Source organism: Mobula birostris, chromosome 22, assembly GCF_030028105.1.
Source record: "Mobula birostris isolate sMobBir1 chromosome 22, sMobBir1.hap1, whole genome shotgun sequence".
Classification (NCBI taxonomy): Eukaryota; Metazoa; Chordata; class Chondrichthyes; order Myliobatiformes; family Myliobatidae; genus Mobula; species Mobula birostris.
The window spans coordinates 52,218,453-52,239,955 of NC_092391.1; the positions used below are offsets into that span (position 1 = coordinate 52,218,453).

Consider the following 21,503-nt stretch of genomic DNA (forward strand, 5'->3'; position numbering starts at 1 on the left):
AGAGGAATAAAGAGTTGACATTTTGGCTGAGACCCTTTATCAGGACAGCCAGGGATAGTATTGAGTCATAGTATTGTGTAACAGAGAAAAAAAAACATTTGACCCAAATCACCCATGCTCACCATAACCTGCAAATGCTAGCCTCATTTCTCTGCTATAGGCTACATGTCCTTCCTATAGTGAGGTGACTCCAAGTTCAGTCTAACTATTGTTCTTGTGTCAAGGTGACTCCAAATGCAGCCTATCCATCATTCCTGTGTTGAGGTGATTCCAAATGCACTCTAACCAGCATTTTATAGAGCTGCAACATGACGCACTAAACTTATTCTCAATGCCTTGGCTTATGAAATTAAGCACACTGCTCCTAAGGTTCCTACCATTGCTTCTAGATGTCCTACCAGAATGTGATTCAGTTTTATTGTACAAAAAAAACATCTGGACAAGGATGTAGAGGAGCATCACCTTTACATTCACTGTAGGTAGCCTCAAGCATGATACCATGAATATCAATTTCTCTTTCTGGTAAACAAATTTCTCCCCTCCCCTCCATTCCCACTCTGATCTTTTATCTCTTCTCATTTGCCTATCACTTGCAATTCTCATGTGGTCCACTATCCTCTCCTATCAGATTCCTTCTTCTCCAGCCTTGACCTTTCCCACCCACCTGGCATCACCTATCACCTTCCAGCTAGCCTCCTTCCCCTCCCTCCACCTTCTTATTGTGGCGCCTTCCCCATTCCATTCCAGTCCTGACGAAGGGTCTCAACCTAAAACGTGAACTATCTATCCATCTCCAAAGATGCTGAATTGCTCCAGTGTTTTGTGTCTGTTGGTCTGGATAAGGATCTTGATCTGTAAGAAATTTGGGTTACTATAGAGAGTGGGAAGGGGTATGCTGCCACCAAGATTGCTCTTGTACAGAACTGATACAGACTTATCGGGCCAAATTGTTTCTGATTCTACTGTAATCGTTGTCAGTTCCCTCCTTTTATCATCCACCTCTGCCCTTTTTAAAGCTTCTGTTTAAGACTTCTGCAGCCTTTAGTGAACCCAATGGGGGCAGCACGGTAGCATAGCGGTTCCAGCACTATGACAGCACCAGCGACCCGGGTTCAGTTCCCGCCGCTGTCTGTAAGTATGTTCTCCATGGGTTTCCTCCAGGCGATCCAGTTTCTGACCAGATTCCAAAGATGTCTAGGTTAGTAGGTTAGTTCGTTGCATGGGTGTAATTGGGTGGTGTGGGCACGTTGGCCAAGAGGGCTTTTACTGTGCTGTACCTCTACATCTAAAATCTAAAAACTTAAAGCAATTGCTTTCATGTTAGTGTTTAACCGTGAAGCACCTTGCTGATTTTATTGTGAATATTCTCTATAAATGTAGCCACCATTTTGATTTAATTTTTTTACTATGATTCATAACTCCATGAACTTATTTCAAACTTATCATTCCAACATGAGCTCTGACAGAGAAGTTGACAGATATTCTGAAGTTGTTATTTCAATGAGCTGCATGTATTTTTGTTTTTCTCCAAGAGGAACAACTGACAAGCAGTAACTTTCCTCTCTGCAGTGTTCAGTGCTACGAAATCTTAATCAGGGATGTTTGTTTTGCTGGGGAAATGGTGTGGGAGAATATATTCATGGAAATATAGAACCACTTGTTTGATGAGCTCTACATTTAATAGCCTGTTATTACTTGACTTTGAGGTAATTTTAGTCTCGAGTGGTATAATTTTGATGAATACAGCTTATTTCCACATATTATTTCTCGGACTGGCATGATTTTAACTTCTATACATTGGAAAAATGCGCTTTTTTAAATTTTGTGGTTCTGTAACTTCAATATCAATCTGAAGTATGGTAACGCATTTGGATTTTTTTTGTATTTGCATACTTTGTGATTATTCCAGTGCATTATTATCTTGGTACAGAAAATTTGTGCTTTCTCTTGAAATATAATACCTTGACATTTTCCTCTTATTGATTTTAGCTCAGAGTATTGATTGTAGTGATGCTTGATCTGTTATTTTTAATAATTGCAGAAATTGAGCATGTTTCCCATTCTCCCTTTTAAGTGACAGTGAAGCATAAATCAGACAGGAATTGTTTGTAGGTGTGCCATTAAGTTTTTAATGGCGATGACCATTAACCATGAAGCCATGGCGTGAGTTGCAAGAGCCAAGAAATTTTTCTATGTGGGGTTTTCATTTCAAAGGTAGCTTGTCATATTGAGCACTCCAAGTCTTAGAATGGTTATAGTAAGATTGTCGACCATCGGCATCTGTTCCGACTGTTTGCTCGTCACACTCCCTGGATCTGGAACTTATTTCCTTATTAGGTAATTATCCACCTCCCGTTTGATGACTGAAATTGAAACCGCCTTCATTACTTTTCCTACTCTTTGGAACCAAACCATTGAGAACAAAGTGTTTCATAAACCCACTTAGAGTAATATGGCACAGTTTAATTTATTATTAGAATATTTATTCAATGCTTATCATTCCTAGTATAGCAGCTTTTTCTTTTCCCTTCAGACTTGTAGGTTTTTAAAGCTGTTCATTAATAACTGCGTGGCGGGATGGAGATGTACTTCTACCAAAGGACTTCTAAGGGCTCCTTCCTCCACGAGCCTGCAGGACATCCTTGGGCAAGATGTAGCATCTGCTCTGCCCCCAATCAGGGTCACGTGAAGCCATGGGAGCAGGTGGTGGATGGTCGTTTGAGCAACTGGTACATGTCACAAGTCCTGGTTATGCGACCACTGGCTGACAGTCTCTGAAGAGTAGTGATAATGGCTGGGGTTACCCATCTTGTAAAGATGCTGCCCAGAAGAAGGCAATGGCAAACCACTTCTGTAGAAAAACTTCTCAAAAAAAAAACAATCCTGGTCATGGAAAGGCCATGGTTGCATATACGTCATACAACATGGCACATAATAAACAAGTGAATTAGTAACTAAACTGTGCTAATTGGTTTACTGATACTAGGTGGGCATTGACTTGCGTGCAGGTAACAAGCATGAATTATGATAACAAAGAAGCTTGACACTGATCTTATAGGAATAATTATGATGATGTTCAGTGATCTTTTTTGGAAGAGTAAATAAGGAGAAACTGTTTCCAGTGGCTGATGGTGAGATACATTCCAGGATACACTGGGGCACATCAGACACCCTCGCCCAGGCAACCCAGCCAGGGTTGATCAGTTGTCGGCTTGTGTCCCAGCAGAGCTGGTCCATGGGTCACACCTGTTGATCCATAGCCACCTGGATGCTTGCTCAACAGCCTCTGTGACAGTCTGGTTGGCTCTTTTCTTTGCAGCCCCCATAATGTCAAGGAGAGAGCAGGTTCTGCACAGTGAGCAGCCAGCAAAACCGCTACACCCCACCTCTATAGGCTCACATCATGCCCTCCAACTCTGTCTCTGGCCTGGCACTGCTCTCCCAGCTCCTGGGATTTGGCTTTCTTATGCTCAAATGCCTCCTCAGTCCAATCTTCCCAAAGAACTGTCAGTCCTACCATGACCAACTGCTTCAAGGTTTCTGATAGAATGACCATGTCAGGCCTTGGACAATGATGCAAGGAAGTTGGGGACTTCCGCTACTTGTCAAGATTGACTTTCAGTTGCCAGTCAGCAGAATTAGTGGTACAAAGTCACATAGTCACATAGACTAAAGAATCAGTAAGGAGACAAGAGAAGCTGATGGGTGACATGAGGTATTATTTCCAAAGTATCGCGGTCTGGAATACATTATTGATTAATAACAGACTGAAACGGAACTGGATAATTATGTCATTTTGGGAAGGAATCAGGCTTTTAAGGGTAGTGGATTCAAAGAACTAGTCTGGGTGTGAAGGGCCAAGTCATTGGTGAGGTTGCACTGAGAGTACAGTGTACAGTTTTGGTCACCCAGTTATAGAAAAGATGTGGTTCACTTGCCCCATCATTGAAATGTTCCCACAGCTAATGATCTCACTTTAAGAACGCTCTATCTCATCTCATGTTCTTGTTATTCTCATTTCTCTCTGCATTATTCTTGAGCTGTTGATATATAACCAAGTTTGCTTGTAGCTGGCCTTTGATAGTTCAGGTGTCCATGCCCACCATTGAGCTACTGGATTTCTCTGGTAGCGAAGAGCAACTCCAAACAAAATTTGATGCTGCTATTCTTGTGGTCTGTTTAAGGAAAATTGCAAATGCATTGCAACCACTAAGAATTGTGAGATTAATATCTGGAACTGGTGCAAGCACGTGACTGGTTGGCTTTGTGTCTGCTGAAGCCTCATCAAAGGAGAAGTAATGTAACTTGGGACAGGCCAATCAGCCTACCATGTTTTGCCAATCTTGATGCTGCTGATTCCTGAGCAGTCCTGATAACATGGCTATGAAGACGATCTTACATTTTATATGAGAAACTAAAACTAGTTTCACACAGAAGCACGACACTGCAGATACAGGAACCTGGAGCAGATACAAACTGCTGGAGAGACTTGGTCAGGCAGCGTGGTTAATGTTTTGTGTGGGGCTTCCTCTATCAAGACCTGAATCCTGGTGGAGTGTCGATCATCCCTTTGCCTCCCCAAACGCTGTTTGACCCACTGATTCTAAATTCAAGATTGTTATTCAACCATTCACATGAATACAGCCAAATGAAACAACGTTCCTCTGAGCCAAGGTGTAAAACACATTACTAATAGCACACAGTATATGTAACACATATAATCACAGGAGCATAATTCCTTAAGCCTGTTATAGCCTGCGGGGGAGCAGGGGGGGTTCGTGGGGATAAATTACCAGTACCTATTAAATGCTTCCAATGGCGCACACCTCAAAAAGCCTCTGACAGCCAAGTCTAGCTCCTGGCCTTCATGTGTGACTTAGTTACTAAACCTGGTAGAACCATTTCTACTGACAGTAGAAGGGGCAAAAGCAGGATACTGGTGCCTTAAAACTAGTTGCTTTTGGGTAGATGGGGCTTGTCAGCTGTGGATGGCAGCTCATCTTGGAGAAGAAAAACTGATCTCAGCCTCCACTGCCGTGCAGCTATATTCACTCAGGACAGCTTTGGAAGTAAACCACAAAGGAAGAATCCAGAGCTGGAGTCCCTAAGGCAGTCTTATGTTGAGTTCAATGCTGATACGTAACTCCTGTGATGCTGCTGGTGCCAAATTGTATCCGTCTCCTGTTCCTTTGGCGTCATCAGCTGTGTTGAGATGGGAGTCTGCAACTTGGAACAGCTCGCTCTCCATATCTTACTGCCCTGCCTTGCCTATCTAGACGGCTGGGGCACAACAAACATGATCGACACCAAACGACTGATGCCTCGCTAAGTAGTTACAAAAAAATATTCTGGAACGGTATGTTTAGATCAAGAAGGCTTTTAAAAGTATTGAGTTACCCACTTAAGGCAAATGACATGATGTTTTTTCTCAGACAAGGTTGATAATTTGGAATTCTCTAAGGATGGCAGAATTAGCTTAGAAGATTTTGTACGTGTGTATGGATAGGTTTTTGATAAGGAGGTAAGGCAGTATTTGGGGTTCAGTAGCAGGAGGCCACAGACTTGAGGGTCCAGTAGCCTCCTGCAAATTTGTTTGTATGCTTCTGCATTTCAGTTTTGAGTTCCTTCCTCTGGATAGGTTGCCATCAGTCCCAGTGCTGATGATTTACAAAGTATACACTCTTCATTTCCTGAACTGTGGTTCATATTCTATAAAATACAGCTATGTGCAACTCAACTATTGATCTCCCTGCACTGCTGAAAGTGTTATCTACAGCGCTGACGTTTACAAGGTCAAATTCAATGTGAACGCGCTGTTTTTAGGATCCCATGCTCCATCTGCTCAAACTTGTAAATGCAATGTGTTGAAATGTTGGCTCAGAGGTAGACATTTGAATTCAGTTGAGTTGTTTGACATATGTGTACACTCTTACACTCACTCACACTCATACTCTTACTCAGAGTCCGATCAGAACCAGATTTTACTTATCGCAATCTTATGATGTGAACAGGTGGCGAATGGAGATGCGCTTTTACCAAAGGAGGTGTAAGGTGCTCCTTCCTTCCGCCCGCCTTCAGGTCACCCTTGGGTGAGGTGTAGCACCTGCTTAGTCCCCGATCAGGGTCGTGTGAAGCCATAGAAGCAGGTGGTTGATGGCTATATGAGCAGCTGGTGCATATCGCGTCCTGGTTATGTGACCACTGACGCCAGATGGGACAATCTCTGAAAAGTTTTGATAATGGCTGGGGTCAGCCGTCTTGTAAAGACACTGCCCAGAAGGTGGCAATGGCAAACCACTTCTGTAAAAAAAAATTTGCCAGGAGCAGTCATGGTCATGGAAAGACCATGATCACCCACGTCATACAACCAAGGCATATTATGGTGATGTGAAGTTTGCTTTCGGCAACAGTGGGGTAACATAAAATTACTATAAATTACAAAATAAATAATACAGTGAAAGGTATTAGGTTCTGTTCATGGAAAATTTAGAAATTTGATGGAGGAGAGAAGAAACTGTTTCTGAAACATTGAGTACGGGTCTTTAGGAGTGGAGTGTTATCCCCAAGCTTCCCCTTCCTGAAGCCCACAATCAGTTTTCTAGTTTTGCTGATTGTTGCTGCGATACCACTCAACCAGTTGATCCATATTGTTCCTGTATGCCTCCACATCGCAATCTTGAAATGTTACCAACTGTGACTTTATGGGTAGTATTTGAGCTGTGCTTCGCAGCACTGTCATGAGTGTTGAGAGAGAGTGAGTACAGCAGTGGGTTAAGCATGCATTCTTGAGGTGCACCTGTGTTGAGTGTCAGCAGAGAGATGTTTTCACCAATTGCTGCTAACTGTGGTCTTGCAATAAGACAAATAGCATCAGATACAGGACATTAAGGAAAACACAAATTTCACATTTTTTTTTACAAGAAAGAACATGATTAGAACAAAAAGATCACTGTATTGCAGATTGGTCAAAGTGGTCATAGTGTTGCGATACTGAAGTAGTGATTAAGGTTTTGCTGTTTGGTTCAACAACCAAGTGCTTGGATGTAGAGATCAAAGTCCTATGATTGGGGAGTCCTGGGAGCCAAAGCCAGAGGTCAGTGAGGCTTGGAGACTAATGTCTAGAGATTGATGAGTCCAGAGGCCAAAGACCAAAATTGGCGAGTCCGGAGGTCAAGATCCAAAGATTGAAGCCCCTGGGTTGATGTGGAGGTCTGATGTCTGCAAGTTTGGGCCAGGGACTAGAGGTTGAAAGCTAGATGTTTAGAGTGTGAGAGTCCAGGGCTAATGACTGGACGTGGGAGGTGGAAGTCCTAGGGTTGGATGGCTGTCTGTGTGTGAATGGGAGGATAGGAAAGGACTTGTCTTATTGTGTTGTTCTGCAGTTTGAGAGGGAGACAATCAAGTCAGATGTATGAGTATTAGAGAGGAGTAAAGGAAATTACAGAAGCACGAGAGAGGAGCTGGCCAAAGTTGATTGGAGGGGATGACAACAGAACAGAAATGGCTGGAGTTTCTTGAGCAGTAGTTTTCCAAAGGGAGGATGAGGCAACTATGGCTGACAAGGGAAGTCAAAGACAGCGTTAAAGCAAAGGAGAGGGCATAAAATATAGCAAAAATTGGTGGGAAACTAGAGTCACCTCTCATCATTGGTCATTCCAAGGAAAAAAGGCCAAGTTCACTCAACCTATTCTCATGAGACATGCTCCCCAATCCAGGCAACATCCTTGTAAATCTCCTCTGCACCCTTTCTATAGATGTGGTGGCATTGGAAAGGGCCCAGAGGATGTTCTTGAGAATGATTCTGGGAATGAAATGGTTAACATATAAGGAGAGTTTGATGGCTCTGGGAGTGTACTTGGAGTTTAGACCAGAAGACCATGTGATGCATTTCACTATATGTTTCGACGTACATGCGATAAATGAATCTGAATATTAGTGTGGGTCTTTGAGCTTCTGTGCATGGTAGCTGTGTAAAGGTGGCATAGCCCTGGGATGATAGTGGGATTCTTTGATAGATGTCGCCTTGCTGAGACAACACTGTGTGTGGATATCATCAGTTTTGATGAGGGAAGTGCATGTCATGTTTTGGGCTGAGTCTCTTACTCTCTGGGACTTCTGCTTCCAAATGTATCCCATAGTTCTCCTCAATATTGTTATTCTGCTCAGTTCCTTCATTAGTGGTTTGGGATCTTTCTGCCCAATGATGGTTTTATTTGTTTCCCTCTGCCAGGCTGTCCTTGATCAGAAAGGATGTGACTTATTGCTATCATGGCTATGAGAGATGCTTTCTGCTGTGTTCCTGATGTTCACCTGAACTAATTGAGTCTATTGGATGGCTTGAGCCATTGCAAATGAACTAGATGCTTGCTGGTTTTTGATTTGCAACAGGAGGGTTAGCAAACGCTACATTTCTTAGAGCATATTACAATGCAAATGTAATCCAGTCTGAAATTGGGACTTATCATGAGAAACTAGATTAACATGTTCTCAGGTGCTTTATTACTTTGATCTGTGTTCAGTAGTTTTGTTCTCATTCATGAAAAATGCATTTCAGTTGTGAATTGAAAAGAAAATTCATTAATTGCATCTTAAGAACTCTGAATTAAGTATACTTAAATACAGCAACACAAACAAAATGCTGGAAGAACTCAGCAGGTCTGGCAATGTCTACGGAAATAAATAAACGTCGATGTTTCGGGCTGAGATTCTTCTTCAGGACAACTTAAGTAAAGTGTCGTCACTGTTGTAATGTAATTAAATTATGACCAGGGTTTTAAAGGCATTGAACGTTGGAGAACTCTTGGCTCAGATCATCGAGGCATGCTATGCTGGCGTCAGACTGTGTGGCAATGCTTTTGGGAGGCAAGTTGTGTTGGTTGTTAACGCAAACAACAAATTTCACTGTCCTTCAATGTACATGTGAAAAATCTGAAGTTGAAACAAAAATCTCCAATGTTCTTTGAATAGGGCCATGGTAACTTTTACAAGGTTGTCATGTTATTCAAAATACAGCATCATACTGTTGAGATCCAAATACCTGACCTCTGCACCACTGAGTGAAAAGTGGCATGGTGGTACTGCAGGTATTGCAGCTAGTTCGCACCTCCAGCTGTTCTCTTTCTGTGTTGTGTGTGTGCATGGAGTTTGCACATTCTCCCAGTGGCTGTCTGGGATTTCAGTTCCCCTAGCTACTCTAAATTTACTCTTAACTGCCAGCATTGAAAAACTGTAGTCTCCAGGGTGTTGGTATACCCACAAAACTGTTCCAAAAGGTTCCAGAGTTTTGACTCAGTGACTGTGAAGGCATGGAGATATTTCCAGGTCAGGATGGTATGTAGCTTGAAGGACAACTTCCAGCTGGTGGTGTTCCCCGTGCTTTTCTGCCCTTGTCCTTCTACCTGGTCGAGGTTGAGGATTTGGATGATCATGTCGAAGTCTTAATGGTTACTTCAGGGCATCCTATGGACACTCCATCTGGGATGGGGTGAGTGAGTGGTTGTAGATGGAATGTCTATCAAGCTGACTCTACTGTATATTGGTGGTGGAGTGAGTTGTGGTTGGAGATGGAGTGCCTATCAGGTTGACTTGACAAGGTGGTGTGCTTCTTGAGTGTGCTTGAATCTGCTCTTTTTCAGCTATCTCGATGTAGCTTGGTTATTCTAATGGATCAATACAAATGTAATTTTGTATGCCTGTTTTAGTTCTAGTATCAGGCAATCCATTTCCAGTATACAACCCTGCGAGCAGAAAAACTCGAGTTACAAAAAAATTAAAACAAATAATAATTTTGCCCATGCCCCTGAGCATCATGGCCTGTAGATCGAAGATGCATGGATGTTGTCCTGGAGCCACGTTTCTGTAAGAACAAGCCCACAGCAGTTTTTTGTATCATTTGATGCACTGTACAATTTTCAATTAATGAATGATTTTGAAACTATAATTCAATTTGTGTGGGGTTAGAATGAAGCCTTAGGAATAAATTAGTGTGATGTTGAGCTGTTAACCTATCTTAAAGTATTCCTTTAATGAAGCCCGCTACCTCTTGATAATTTAAGTGCTTCTTGGCCGAGGTACATGGGCCAAACCCGATGAAGCAGTAGCAGAGGAACACTTGGTCTTTGTGGAATTTCCTTTCAGCATCATTGTTTTAAGTGTCTCAGATGCTTGTTCAAATGTTATTAGCTTTATTTGTTGTAATGCAAGTCCTTCATGCTAAATGCAATGTATGATGTCACTCTAGTACAGATTTCATTTTCCACAAGTGAAAATTGGTTTTACTTGGGCCCAGCATAAACAGAGGTGGAATAACACTGGGCAATAAAGATTTTGCTTCCTGAATACATTTGTATCTGATGAATTTTGGCCTGCTGATCGTGAAACTCGCCATGAAATATTTCTATCAAGCACCATTTTTTTAAATCACTTACTTGTTATTTCAATTCATAATTCAAGCCTGAATAACTGATGCCAAGATTAAGGAAGGCATTTTTATTGGTCCACATATCAAACAGGTCATCAATGACAGGCAATTCAAAAAACTTATATTGGGACCAGAGAAAATCGCATGGAAAGCATTCAAGGCTTTCGAAAATTTTCTTGGCAACTACAGAGTACTAAACTACTGCAGCTGGTTGACAACATGCTTCAAGCACACAAAACCATGAAGTGCAACATGTCACTAAAGATTCATTTTCTGCATTCCCATTTAGACTTCCCTGCAAATCTGGGTGCTGTCAGTGACAAGCATGGTGAAAGGTTTCACCAGGACATTGTGGTTATGGAGGGAAGGGTGTCAGAGCAACTGGAATTCATCAATGCTGGCTGATTATTGTTTGAGGCGAGAAGCCTCAGACACTGAGTACAAACAAAAATGATCAACGAAACATTTTTAGCTTAGTTGAACTATTGCAAAGCATCAGCACCATTATGCAATTAGCAACAATCACAACACGCTGGAGGAACTCAGCAGGTCAGGCAGCATCCGTGGAAATGATCAGTCAACGTTTCGGGCTGGAACCGTTTGTCAGGACTGAAGAGGGAAGGGGCAGAGGCCCTATAAAGAAGGTGGGGGGAGGGTGAGAAGGAGAAGGCTGGTAGGTGCCAGGTGAAAAACCAGTAAGGGGAAAGATCAAGGGGTGGGGGAGGGGATAGGTAGGAAAGGTGGAGAAGGAACAGGGAACAGTAGAAGGAGGCGGAACCATGAGGGAGGTGATAGGCAGCTGGGGGAGGGGGTTGCTCCTCCAACCTGAGTTTAGCCTCATCATGGCAGTAGAGTATGGACATGTATGGACACATCCGAATGGGAACGTGAAGCGGAGTTGAAGTTGGTGGTAACCTGGAGATCTTGTCCGTTGTGCCGGATGGAGCGGAGGTGCTCGACGAAGCGATCTCCCAATCTGCGTCGGGTTTCACTGGGAGCCCAGAGGAGGCCGCACTGGGAGCACTGGATGCAATAGATGACCCCAACAGACTCACAAGTGAAGTGTTTCCTCACCTGAAAGGACTGTTTGGGGCCCTGAATGGTGGCAAGAGAGGAGGTGTAGGGACAGGTGTAGCACTTGCGCTTACAGGGATAAGTGCCGGGTGGAGATCCGTGGGGAGGGACGTGTGGACCAGGGAGTTGTGGAGGGAATGATCCCTGCGGAAAGTGGAGAGGGGTGGAGAGGGAAAGATGTGTTTAGTGGTGGGGTCCTGTTGAAGGTGGCAGAAGTTGTGAAGGATAACGTGCTGGATTCGGAGGCTGGTGGGGTGGTAGGTAAGGACAAGGGGAACTCTGTCCCTGTTGTGGTGATGGGAGGATGGGGTGAGGGCAGAAGTGTAGGAAATGGAGGAGATGCGGGTAAGGGCATCATTGATGACAGCAGAAGGGAAACCACAATCCTTAAAGAAAGAGGACATTTGAGATGTCCTGGAACGGAAAGCCTCATCCTGGGAGCAGATGCGGCGGAGAAGGAGGAACTGGGAATAGGGAATGGCATTTTTGCATGTGGCAGGGTGGGAAGAGGTATAGTCGAGGTAGTTATGAGAGTCAGTGGGCTTATAGAAGATGCCAGTGGACAGTCTGCCTCCAGAGATGGAGACTGAGAGATCCAGAAAGAGGAGAGAAGTGTCCGAGATGGGCCAAGTGAATCTGAGGGCTGGGTGGAAGTTAGAAACAAAGTCGATGAAATTGACGAGCTCAGCATGGGTGCAGGAAGCAGCAGCAATGTAGTCGTCAATGTAGCGAAGGAAAAGTTGGGAAACAGTACCAGTACGGAATAACAGCATTTTGGCATGAACATTGACTTCTCTAATTTCTGTTAATGCCTCTCCTCCCCTGCTTACCCCATCCTTATTTATTTATTATTTCCTTTTTTCTCTTTCTCTCTTTTTTCTCTCTCTGTCCCTCTCACAATAACTCCTTGTCTGCTGTCCATCTTTCTCTGGTGCTCCCCTCCTCCTTTCTTTCTCCCTAGGCCTCCCGTCCCATGATCCTTTCCCTTCTCCAGCCTTGTATCCCTTTTGCCAATCAACTTCCCAGCTCTTAGATCCATCCCTCCCCCTCCTTTCTCCTATCATCTCAGATCTCCCCCTCCCCCTCCCACTTTCAAATTTCTTACTATCTCTTCTTTCAGTTTGTCCTGACGAAGGGTCTCGGCCCGAAATGTCAACTGTGCTTCTTCCTATGGATGCTGTCTGGCCTGCTGCATTCCACCAGCATTTTGTGTGTGTCGCTTGAATTTCCAGCATCTGCAGATTTCCTCGAGTTTGTGTTGATTCCAAACAATTGGTTTATTAGTCATTACAGAATATCTCTCTGGTGTTTCCTGCTCCCTCCCCTCTCCTTTCCCCCTTTCTTAATCATGATTCCCCTTTCCTTACTACAGTGCAATGCATAAAATTATTGCAGTACTGTGCAAAAAGTCTTAGGCACCCTAGTTACATAATGTACCTCAGCCTTTTGCACAGTACTCTACCCCTCTGTGTTTAAATTAAAGTCAACATAATGACAACATTCAAGTCCAGCAAATTAATCATTAATTTAAGTATTCAAGTTGCTTTTTGTTGTATATACAGGCATTGCTCCACTTTGCATTTGATTAATATGGCTTGAATTTCAAGCTTGTGGAAAGGTTTTTGTCCACCAGTGTTTGAAAACACTTATGTAAAATGCCTTTCCTAGCAATAATGGTCCAAGTTCTGTGGAAGATGGGGTATTACTCTGGACAACAAATTTTTTCGAGTGTTGCTTCCTCAAATTTTCTTTTTTGGTATATGATAGACTGCTTGAAGCTGAACACAAATATGATTTCAGACTACTTGTTTCATGTAGGAATTTGGAAAAACAAGAAATTAACTTATTGAATCTAATTCATTTATTTAATTGCAGAACGGTGCTGACACTTTGCAGTAGTTCAACAAAGATAAAAAAATGTTTTGATGATTCTCATTTGTACTCAGTGCCTGAGTCTTCTGTCTTAAGTGTCAAACAATAATTAGCCAGTTGTCCTCATACCGTTTCTTCATGACTATGATGTTCTGGTCAAACTTGCACCAGGCTTGTCACTGACAGTGCCAAGATTTGCAGGGAAGAAGTCTAAATGGGAATGTAGAAAATGAATCTTTAGTGACATTTTGTACTTCATAGTTTTGTGTGCTTGAAACATGGTGTCATTCAGCTGCATGTACTCTGGTGCTCTGCAGTTGCCAAGAAAATTTTCAACCGCCTTGAATGCCTTCCATGCGATTTTCTCTGGTCCCAATAGAAGTTCTTTGAATTTCCTGTCATTGATTACCTGTATGATATGTGGACCAACAAAAATGCCTTCCCTAATCTTGGCATCAATTATTTTGGCTTGAATTATGAATTGAAATAACAAATGTTGGTGTTTTTTTTTGAAAAGGTGCTTGATTGGGAAATTTCATGGTGAATTTCATGATCAGCCCAAAATCCATAAGCTACACCTAAAAGTATTCAAGAAGCAAAATCTTTATTGTCCAGTGTTATCTGCTTTCTCTTAATGCTCCTTAATGTTTTTTATATGGGATTCATTCAACTGGCTTTTAGCAAAACATAGTTTGCGTACAGTTTATTGACAAGGATTATATTTGGTTTTGGGCATTGTAATATTGCACTGAATTTGGGCACCTGAATAATTGTTTGCGAAATTTTATTTTCTATACTTTTTTTTTCTTGACAGCCGCCTGCAGCTACCACCTTTGTGTTAAATCAGCTGAATCAGCTGCCAAACCTTGGAACGACATTAATTGTGACAAAAGCACCTGTAAATGCAGTCTCTCGTCCCACAGTTACTGTCGCCAAGGTTGTGCAGAGCAGCTCAATAGCTCTGACCTCTACCGCTGCCCCAGCAGCGGCCACAGCTTCAACCAAGGACCAGATCCAGCTGAAGGACTTATTGAAAAGCAACAGCTTATCGGAACTGATGAAGATGAAGCCACCGTCCAATATTGTTCAGCCCATTTCAACAGCAGCCAGTAAGTCGTTTTCATTTAAAACCATTTTGTTTGAATTTGCGAATTTCATCTAGTTTTAGGAATATTCAAACCAATAGTAAACACTGATGTCTCAAAAAAGTTGATGTTTCTGCACTTAAAAAATGAACATATGATATGGGAGCAGAATTAAGCTATTTAGCCCATTGAGTCTGCCTGCCATTGGCTGATTTATTATTCTTGTCAACCCCATTCTCCTGCCTTCTTCCTTAATTTTTGACATCTTAATCAAGAACCTATTTAAATATACCCAGTGACCTGGCCTCCTCAGCCATCTGTGGCAGTGAATTCCATAGAATCACCAGCTTTGGCTAAAGAAATTCCTCTTCAACTCTGTTCTAAATGGACGTCCCTCTATTCCAAGGCTGTGCCCTCTGTTCCGAGACTCGCCCACGATAGGAAATATCCTATCCACCTCCACTCTATCTAGACCATTCAATGTTCCATAGGTTTTGATGAGATTTCTTCTCCCCACCCCCACCATTCTTCTAAACTCTCCTCATACATTAACCCTTTCATTCATGGGACTGTTCTCATGAACCTCCTCTTTTCAGCCCATCTTTTCTAAGATTAGGGACCCACAACTGCTCATAATAATCAGAGTGTAGACTGACCAATGTCTTATAAAGCCTCAGCATCACATCCTTGCCTTTATATTTTAGTCCTCTCGAAGTGAATGCTAACATTGCATTTGGCTTCCTGAGCACCGACTCAACATGCAAGTTAACCTTTTGGGGATTCTGCACAAGGACTCACAAGTCCCTTTGCACCTTTGTTATGGTCTCTGCATTTGCATCATTTAGATGTTGTTTTGGAAAACTTTGATCATTGTAATGAGTTGTTCAGTTGAACTTGGATTCATGTTGGTACTATTTGCTTCTATCGACAATCTAAACATGGAACAGTTGTATGTGTATTTTGTTGAAACCTCAAGGAATGTGTGTATGATTTACTGAAAATCAATGGTGCAGGAATATAAAAGCTTAAATTCTAAACCAGTTTTAAAAAAAGCAGGAAGAAATCATTCAGCAACCCTTCCTCCATTTCTGTCACTGCCTTTCAATAAGTTCTTTGTAAATCCTTTACCTGCACTTTCCCCTCATCTCTCAATTCATTTCAAGGTCAAGTGCAAGCTTAATTGTCATTCCAGCATACACATGAATACAGCCAAATGAAACAATGTTCCTCTGTGGCCACAGTACAACAGTCACACACAGCACTAGTAATTACAATAGCAGAAAAACATAGTTACAAAAAAAAACCAAAATAATATAGCCCACTTGCCTGAGTGTCATGGCCTGCAAATTGGTGTTATCTTGAGCCATATTTCTGCAAGAACAAGCCTGCAGCAGTTGCTCATTTCATGCAATGCAACTTGTGAACACTGTCCGAGTGAACATTGGAGAGCAGCACCGACAGATGGGGCCAGCACGGCATCCAGCCTGCTCTGGCATCTCCTTTGCCAACGGCCGCAACAGGCAGCCTGAGATTGAGCCTCCACAGCCCTTTTGTGTGGAGAATCCCAGTGATACAGTTCCTGAAGATTTTCTCCTCATTGGTCCCAAATGGCCAGCTCTTTTGGGTATGGGGCTACTGTATTTGGTACTCCAGCCAGCGATGTCATAGTCTCTACCTTCTCTCCATATGTTGCAATGTCGCCTATTTTGTTTACTCTCTTCAAAACACATTCCTCATTTCAGGAGCTGTGTGCAAGTGTTGTTGCACTCCCTTGATTGTAAGCATATCCTTGCAGCAAGTGAGAATATTGCAGGTTCTGCTGAATCAAGACATCTCTGCTCTTGTGCTCAAATACCATTGCATTAAAGACCAATGTATTTATTACCTTCCAGGGATTTAAGCAAAAACACCCAGTTATCTCTGGATGTTGACAGTAGCACTCACATAATGCCAGAGGAACTCAGCAGGGTCAGGCAGCTTCGTGGAAGTGAATAGATAGTCGGCATTTCAAGCCAAAACCCTTCTCCAGAAGAAAAAGGTGGCAGGAGGAGAAGAAGGCTATCTGTGATAAGTGAAGCTAAGTGGGTGGGAAAGGTAGAAGAATGGACAGGAAGGAATCTGATAGGAGAGAGAGTGGACCATAAGAGAAAGGGAAGGAGGAGGGGACTCAGTGGGAGCATTGACTTTGTTTGGTCTACCACCATTTAAAATGTACTGTAATTTTTTTCAGCTCAGTGGCTCAGCTCACATTTTCCCACAATCTTTATTTTCTAGTTGCTGTGTTCTTCACACCAGATTCTCGTTGAGATAGTTCTGAATTCTTCTCACAACCACATAGTTACTTTGTTTTGTCTCATCATCAAATTTGGATATTTTGAACTTGGTCCCCTTATCTAAATGATTGATAGAGAATGTGAACAGATGGGGCCCCAGCATGATTTCCTGCAGCATCCAGAAGTTCCAATTGGAGCATAAATCCTTTTATGTTATTTTCCTGATGCAAGCTTTTGGTCCAAAAATGATGATGATCTTCCCGCTGTAGACACACAGACACAGAGTTCCTTCAGCAGATTGTCTTTAACTCATTTATCCTGCTATTTCACCAATTTGTGAATAAATCTATTCTACCAAAGCCAGTTCCAGCATTTAGACTTAGTTGCAATTTAATAAGATGATTTCTGACTGAGCTAAAACACTAAAACACTTTCAGTCTTTCTGTAGAATCACATGGCTGTCCACCACAAGCAGGACTTCCTGGTGACCAAGCACTTTAATTCTGATTCCCATTCCCATTCTGACATGTCAGCCCATGGCCCCACCTTGTGCCAAGATGGAATTGTTTATAACAATTTTGATTCCTCTTATTAGACGCAATTAGTTCGGAAAAAAATATTTGGAAAGATATTAGCAGAAAATAATTTGAAACGTTGATTGCAGAGTTTTAATGTTAACTCTTTGATGTTCATGATGCAAGGAAATTGAGAGACTTTCTTAAATGCTCTGGAACCCTTCTCCCCCCCCCCACCCCACCCCCACACAATTAACTTCCTGACAGAAATGATACTACTCAGTTCTAAGATGTCAAATAAAGCAGGTAAGTTGGTAATATCATCAAACCGGAAGAAATCAACAGAGTGGAGGCACGTGGTGGAGGAATGACTAAATATGATCGTGCAACATTTCTTGAAAGTTGATTTATTTTGAAATTTGGCCCAGCACATCCTCTGGTGTTCATTGTGGGGGCACTTTAGCTAAAGATCTCATATTAGAGGTTAGAATTATTTACCATTCCTCATACTGGCGGTCTTATGCATGGAACGATGTTGCACTGTTGGTAAATTTTCTCTGTATTTCATCTCTGGGTATCACTTTCTTATTTAGTGCTTGAGCATCTTGTACAGCATGTGTTTGCATGTTGGTGTGTGGGTGAGGTACATTTTTTCAAATTAGTTTTACAGAATTATATGGTATTTATTCCCAGCAACATGTTTTACACACCCCAGTAACCTGGAAAGAAACTGCATTGTTTCATTTCAAGCAGCACCGATGCTGGAGTATGGAACACACTACCAATAGTGAATAAAACTGCAACTCTACTTTTAAACTCAAAATCAAAGTCAGGTTTAGTGTCACTGGCGTTATGTCATGAAATTTGTTGTTTTGCAATACATAATAATACTAAAAAACTATTTTACAATAAGTGTGTATGTATTACAGGAAAGATCCTAGCATGGATAAAGCAGTGGCTGACTGACAGGAGGCAAAGAGTGGGAATAAAGTGGGAGCCTTTTCTAGTTGACTCCTCGTGACTAGTAGTGTTCCACAGCGGTCTGTGTTGAGACTGATTCTTTTTACGCTATATGTCAATGATTTGGATGATGGAATTGATGGCCTTGAGTCAAAGTTTGCAGATGATATGAAGATAGGTGGAAGGGCAGGTAGATCTTGCAGAAGTAAAGAGGCTACAGAAGGACTTAGACAGATTAGGAGAACAGGCAAAGAAATGGCAGATGGAATATAGTGGCAGGAAGTGTTACGGTCATGCGCTTTGGTAGGAGAGATTAAAGTAAAGACTGTTTTCTAAATGGAGAGGAAATACGAGATTTGGGAGTCCTTGTGCAGGATTCACTAAAGGTTAATTTGCAGGTTGAGTCTGTGATGAGGAAGGCAAATGTGATATTAGCATTCATTTCAAGAGGACTAGAATATAACAGCAAGGATGTAATGTTGAGATTTTATAAAGCACTGGTGAGGCCTCACTTGGAATATTGAGAGCAGTTTAGAGCCCTTTATCTTAGAAAGGATGTGCTGAAACTAGAGGGGGTACAAAGGTGGTTCACAAAAATGATTCCAGGATTGAACAGCTTGTCATATGAACGACATTTGATGACACTGGGCCTGTATTCACTGGAGTTCAGAAGAATAAGGGGTGATGTAATTGAAACCTATCAAATGGTGAAGGGCCTTGACAGAGTGGACATGGAGAGGATGTAGGAGTGTTCAGAGGATACAGCCTTAGAATAAGGGACGGCCTTTCAGAAGAGATGAGGGGGAATTTCTTGAACCTGAGAGTGGTGAATCTGGAATTTATCTGTAGAACTAATTAAGTTGTTAAAGGGAAATATTTGTAAGGTAATGGTGGGTGACAAGTCATCCTTGTAGGATTAGGACTCTTGTGAATAAATACCATCAGACTCGGCTGGTTGATGCTCTACTTACCATACATTCTACGTCCTCTGTATAATTTGCACTATCTTTGACCCTGTCTGGATACAGTGAGTAAGAATTGCCAACATTAAAAATACCATTTTGATTTAAATGTCCCATTTACATTCCATCTGAAATTATAACTTTGAAATTGTCCTAATGGTAAATTAAATTTTAGCTTTGAGTGCTAAGATGAAACCATAGAAACATTACAGCACAGAAACAGGCCTTTTGGCCCTCCTTGGCTGTGCCGAACTATTTTTCTGCCTAATCCCACTGACCTGCACCTGGACCATATCCCTCCGTACTCCTCTCGTCCATGTACCTGTCCAAGTTTTACTTAAATGTTAAAAGTGAGCCCGCATTTACCACTTTATCTGGCAGCTGATTCCACACTCCCACCACTCTCTGTGTGAAGAAGCTCCCCTAATGTTCCCTTTAAACTTTTCCCCCTTCACCCTTAACCCATGTCCTGTTTTTTTTTCTGCCCTAACCTCAGTGGAAAAAGCCTGCTTGTATTCACACTATCTATACCCATCATAATTTTATACTCTATCAAATCTCCCCTCATTCTTCTACGCTCCCGGGAATAAAGTCCTAACCTATTCAACCGTTCTCTGTAACTCAGTTTCTCAAGTCCCGGCAACATCCTTGTAAACCTTCTCTGCACTCTTTCAACCTTATTAATATCCTTTCTGTAATTACGTGACGAAAACTGCACACAACACTCTAAATTCGGCCTCACCAATGTCTTATACAACCTCACCATAACATTCCAACTCTTATACTCAATACTTTGATTTATAAAGGCCAATGTACCAAAAGCTCTCTTTACGACCCTATCTACCTGTGACACCACTTTTAGGGAATTTTGTATCTGTATTCCCAGATCCCTCTGTTCTACTGCACTCCTCAGTGCCTTGCCATTAACCCTGTATGTTCTACCTTGGTTTGTCCTTCCTCACACTTGTCTATATTAAACTCCATCTGCCTTTTTTCAGCCCATTTTTCCAGCTGGTCCAAATCCCTCTGCAAGCTTTGAAAACCTTCCTCACTGTTCACTACTCCTCCAATCTTTGTATCAGCAGCAAATTTGCTGATCCAATTTACCACATTATCATCCAGATCATTGATATAGATGACAAATAACAATGGACCCAGCACTGATCCCTGTGGCACACCACTAGTAACAGGCATCCACTCAGAGAAGCAGTTCTCCACTACCACTCTCTGGCTTCTCCTGTTGAGCCAATGTCTAATCCAATTTACTACCTCACCATGTATACCTAGCAACTGAATCTTCCTAATTAACCTCCCATGCAGGACCTTGTCAGAGGCCTTACTGAAATCCATATAGACAACATCCACTGCCTTCCCTACATCCACTTTCCTGGTAACCTCCTTGAAAAACTCTAATAGATTTGTTAAACATGACCTACCATGCACAAAGCCATGTTGACTCTCCCTAATAAGTCCCTGTCTATCCAAGTACTTGTAGATCCTATCTCTTGGTACTCCTTCCAATAATTTATCTACTACCGATGTCAAATTTACCAGCCTATAATTTCCTGGATTACTTTTTGAACCTTTTTTTAAACAAGGGAACAACATGAGCTATCCTCCAATCCTCCGGCACTTCACCCGTGGATACCGACATTGTAAATATATCTGCCAGGGCCCCTGCAATTTCAACACTAGTCTCCTTCAAGGTCCAAGGGAATACCCTGTCAGGTCCTGGGGATTTATCTACTCTGATTTGCCTCAAGATAGCAAGCACCTCCTCCCTCTTCAATTTGTATAGGTTCCATGACCTCACTACTTGTTTGCCTTGTTTCTGTTGAGTCCATGCCAGTTTTCTTAGTAAATACAGACGCAAAAAACCAATTTAAGATCTCCCCCATTTCTTTTGGTTCCATACATAGCCGACCACTCTGATCTTCAAGAGGACCAATTTTATCCCTTACTATCCTTTTGCTCTTAGTATACCTGTAGAAGCTCTTTGGATTATCCTTTACCTTCACTGCCAAAGCAACCTCATGTCTTCTTTTAGTTCTCCTGATTTCTTTCTTAAGTATTTTTTTGCACTTTTTATATTCCTCAAGCACCTTATTCTATACATGTTATACATCTCTCTCTTCTTCTTCATCAGAGTTCCAATATCCCTCGAGAAACAAGGTTCCTTGTTCTTACTCACTTTGCCTTTAATCCTGACAGGAGCATACAAACTCTGCACTCTCAAAATTTCTCGTTTGGAGGCCTCCCACTTACCAATCACATCCTTGCCGGAGAACAACCTGTCCCAATCCATGCTTTTAAGATGCTTTCTCATTTCTTCAAATTTGGCC

General features: G+C 42.1%; 1 protein-coding gene across 1 annotated transcript in view; it reads left to right on the forward strand.

Moving 5' to 3' along the window:
- The window catches only part of sbno1 (strawberry notch homolog 1 (Drosophila)), a 145,292-nt gene that overhangs the window by 30,708 nt on the left and 93,081 nt on the right, over positions 1–21,503 (forward strand). The window contains exon 3 of the mRNA XM_072240752.1: positions 14,181–14,475. Within this exon, the coding sequence (XP_072096853.1) occupies positions 14,181–14,475 (295 nt within the window). The remainder of the gene's footprint in view (positions 1–14,180; positions 14,476–21,503) is intronic.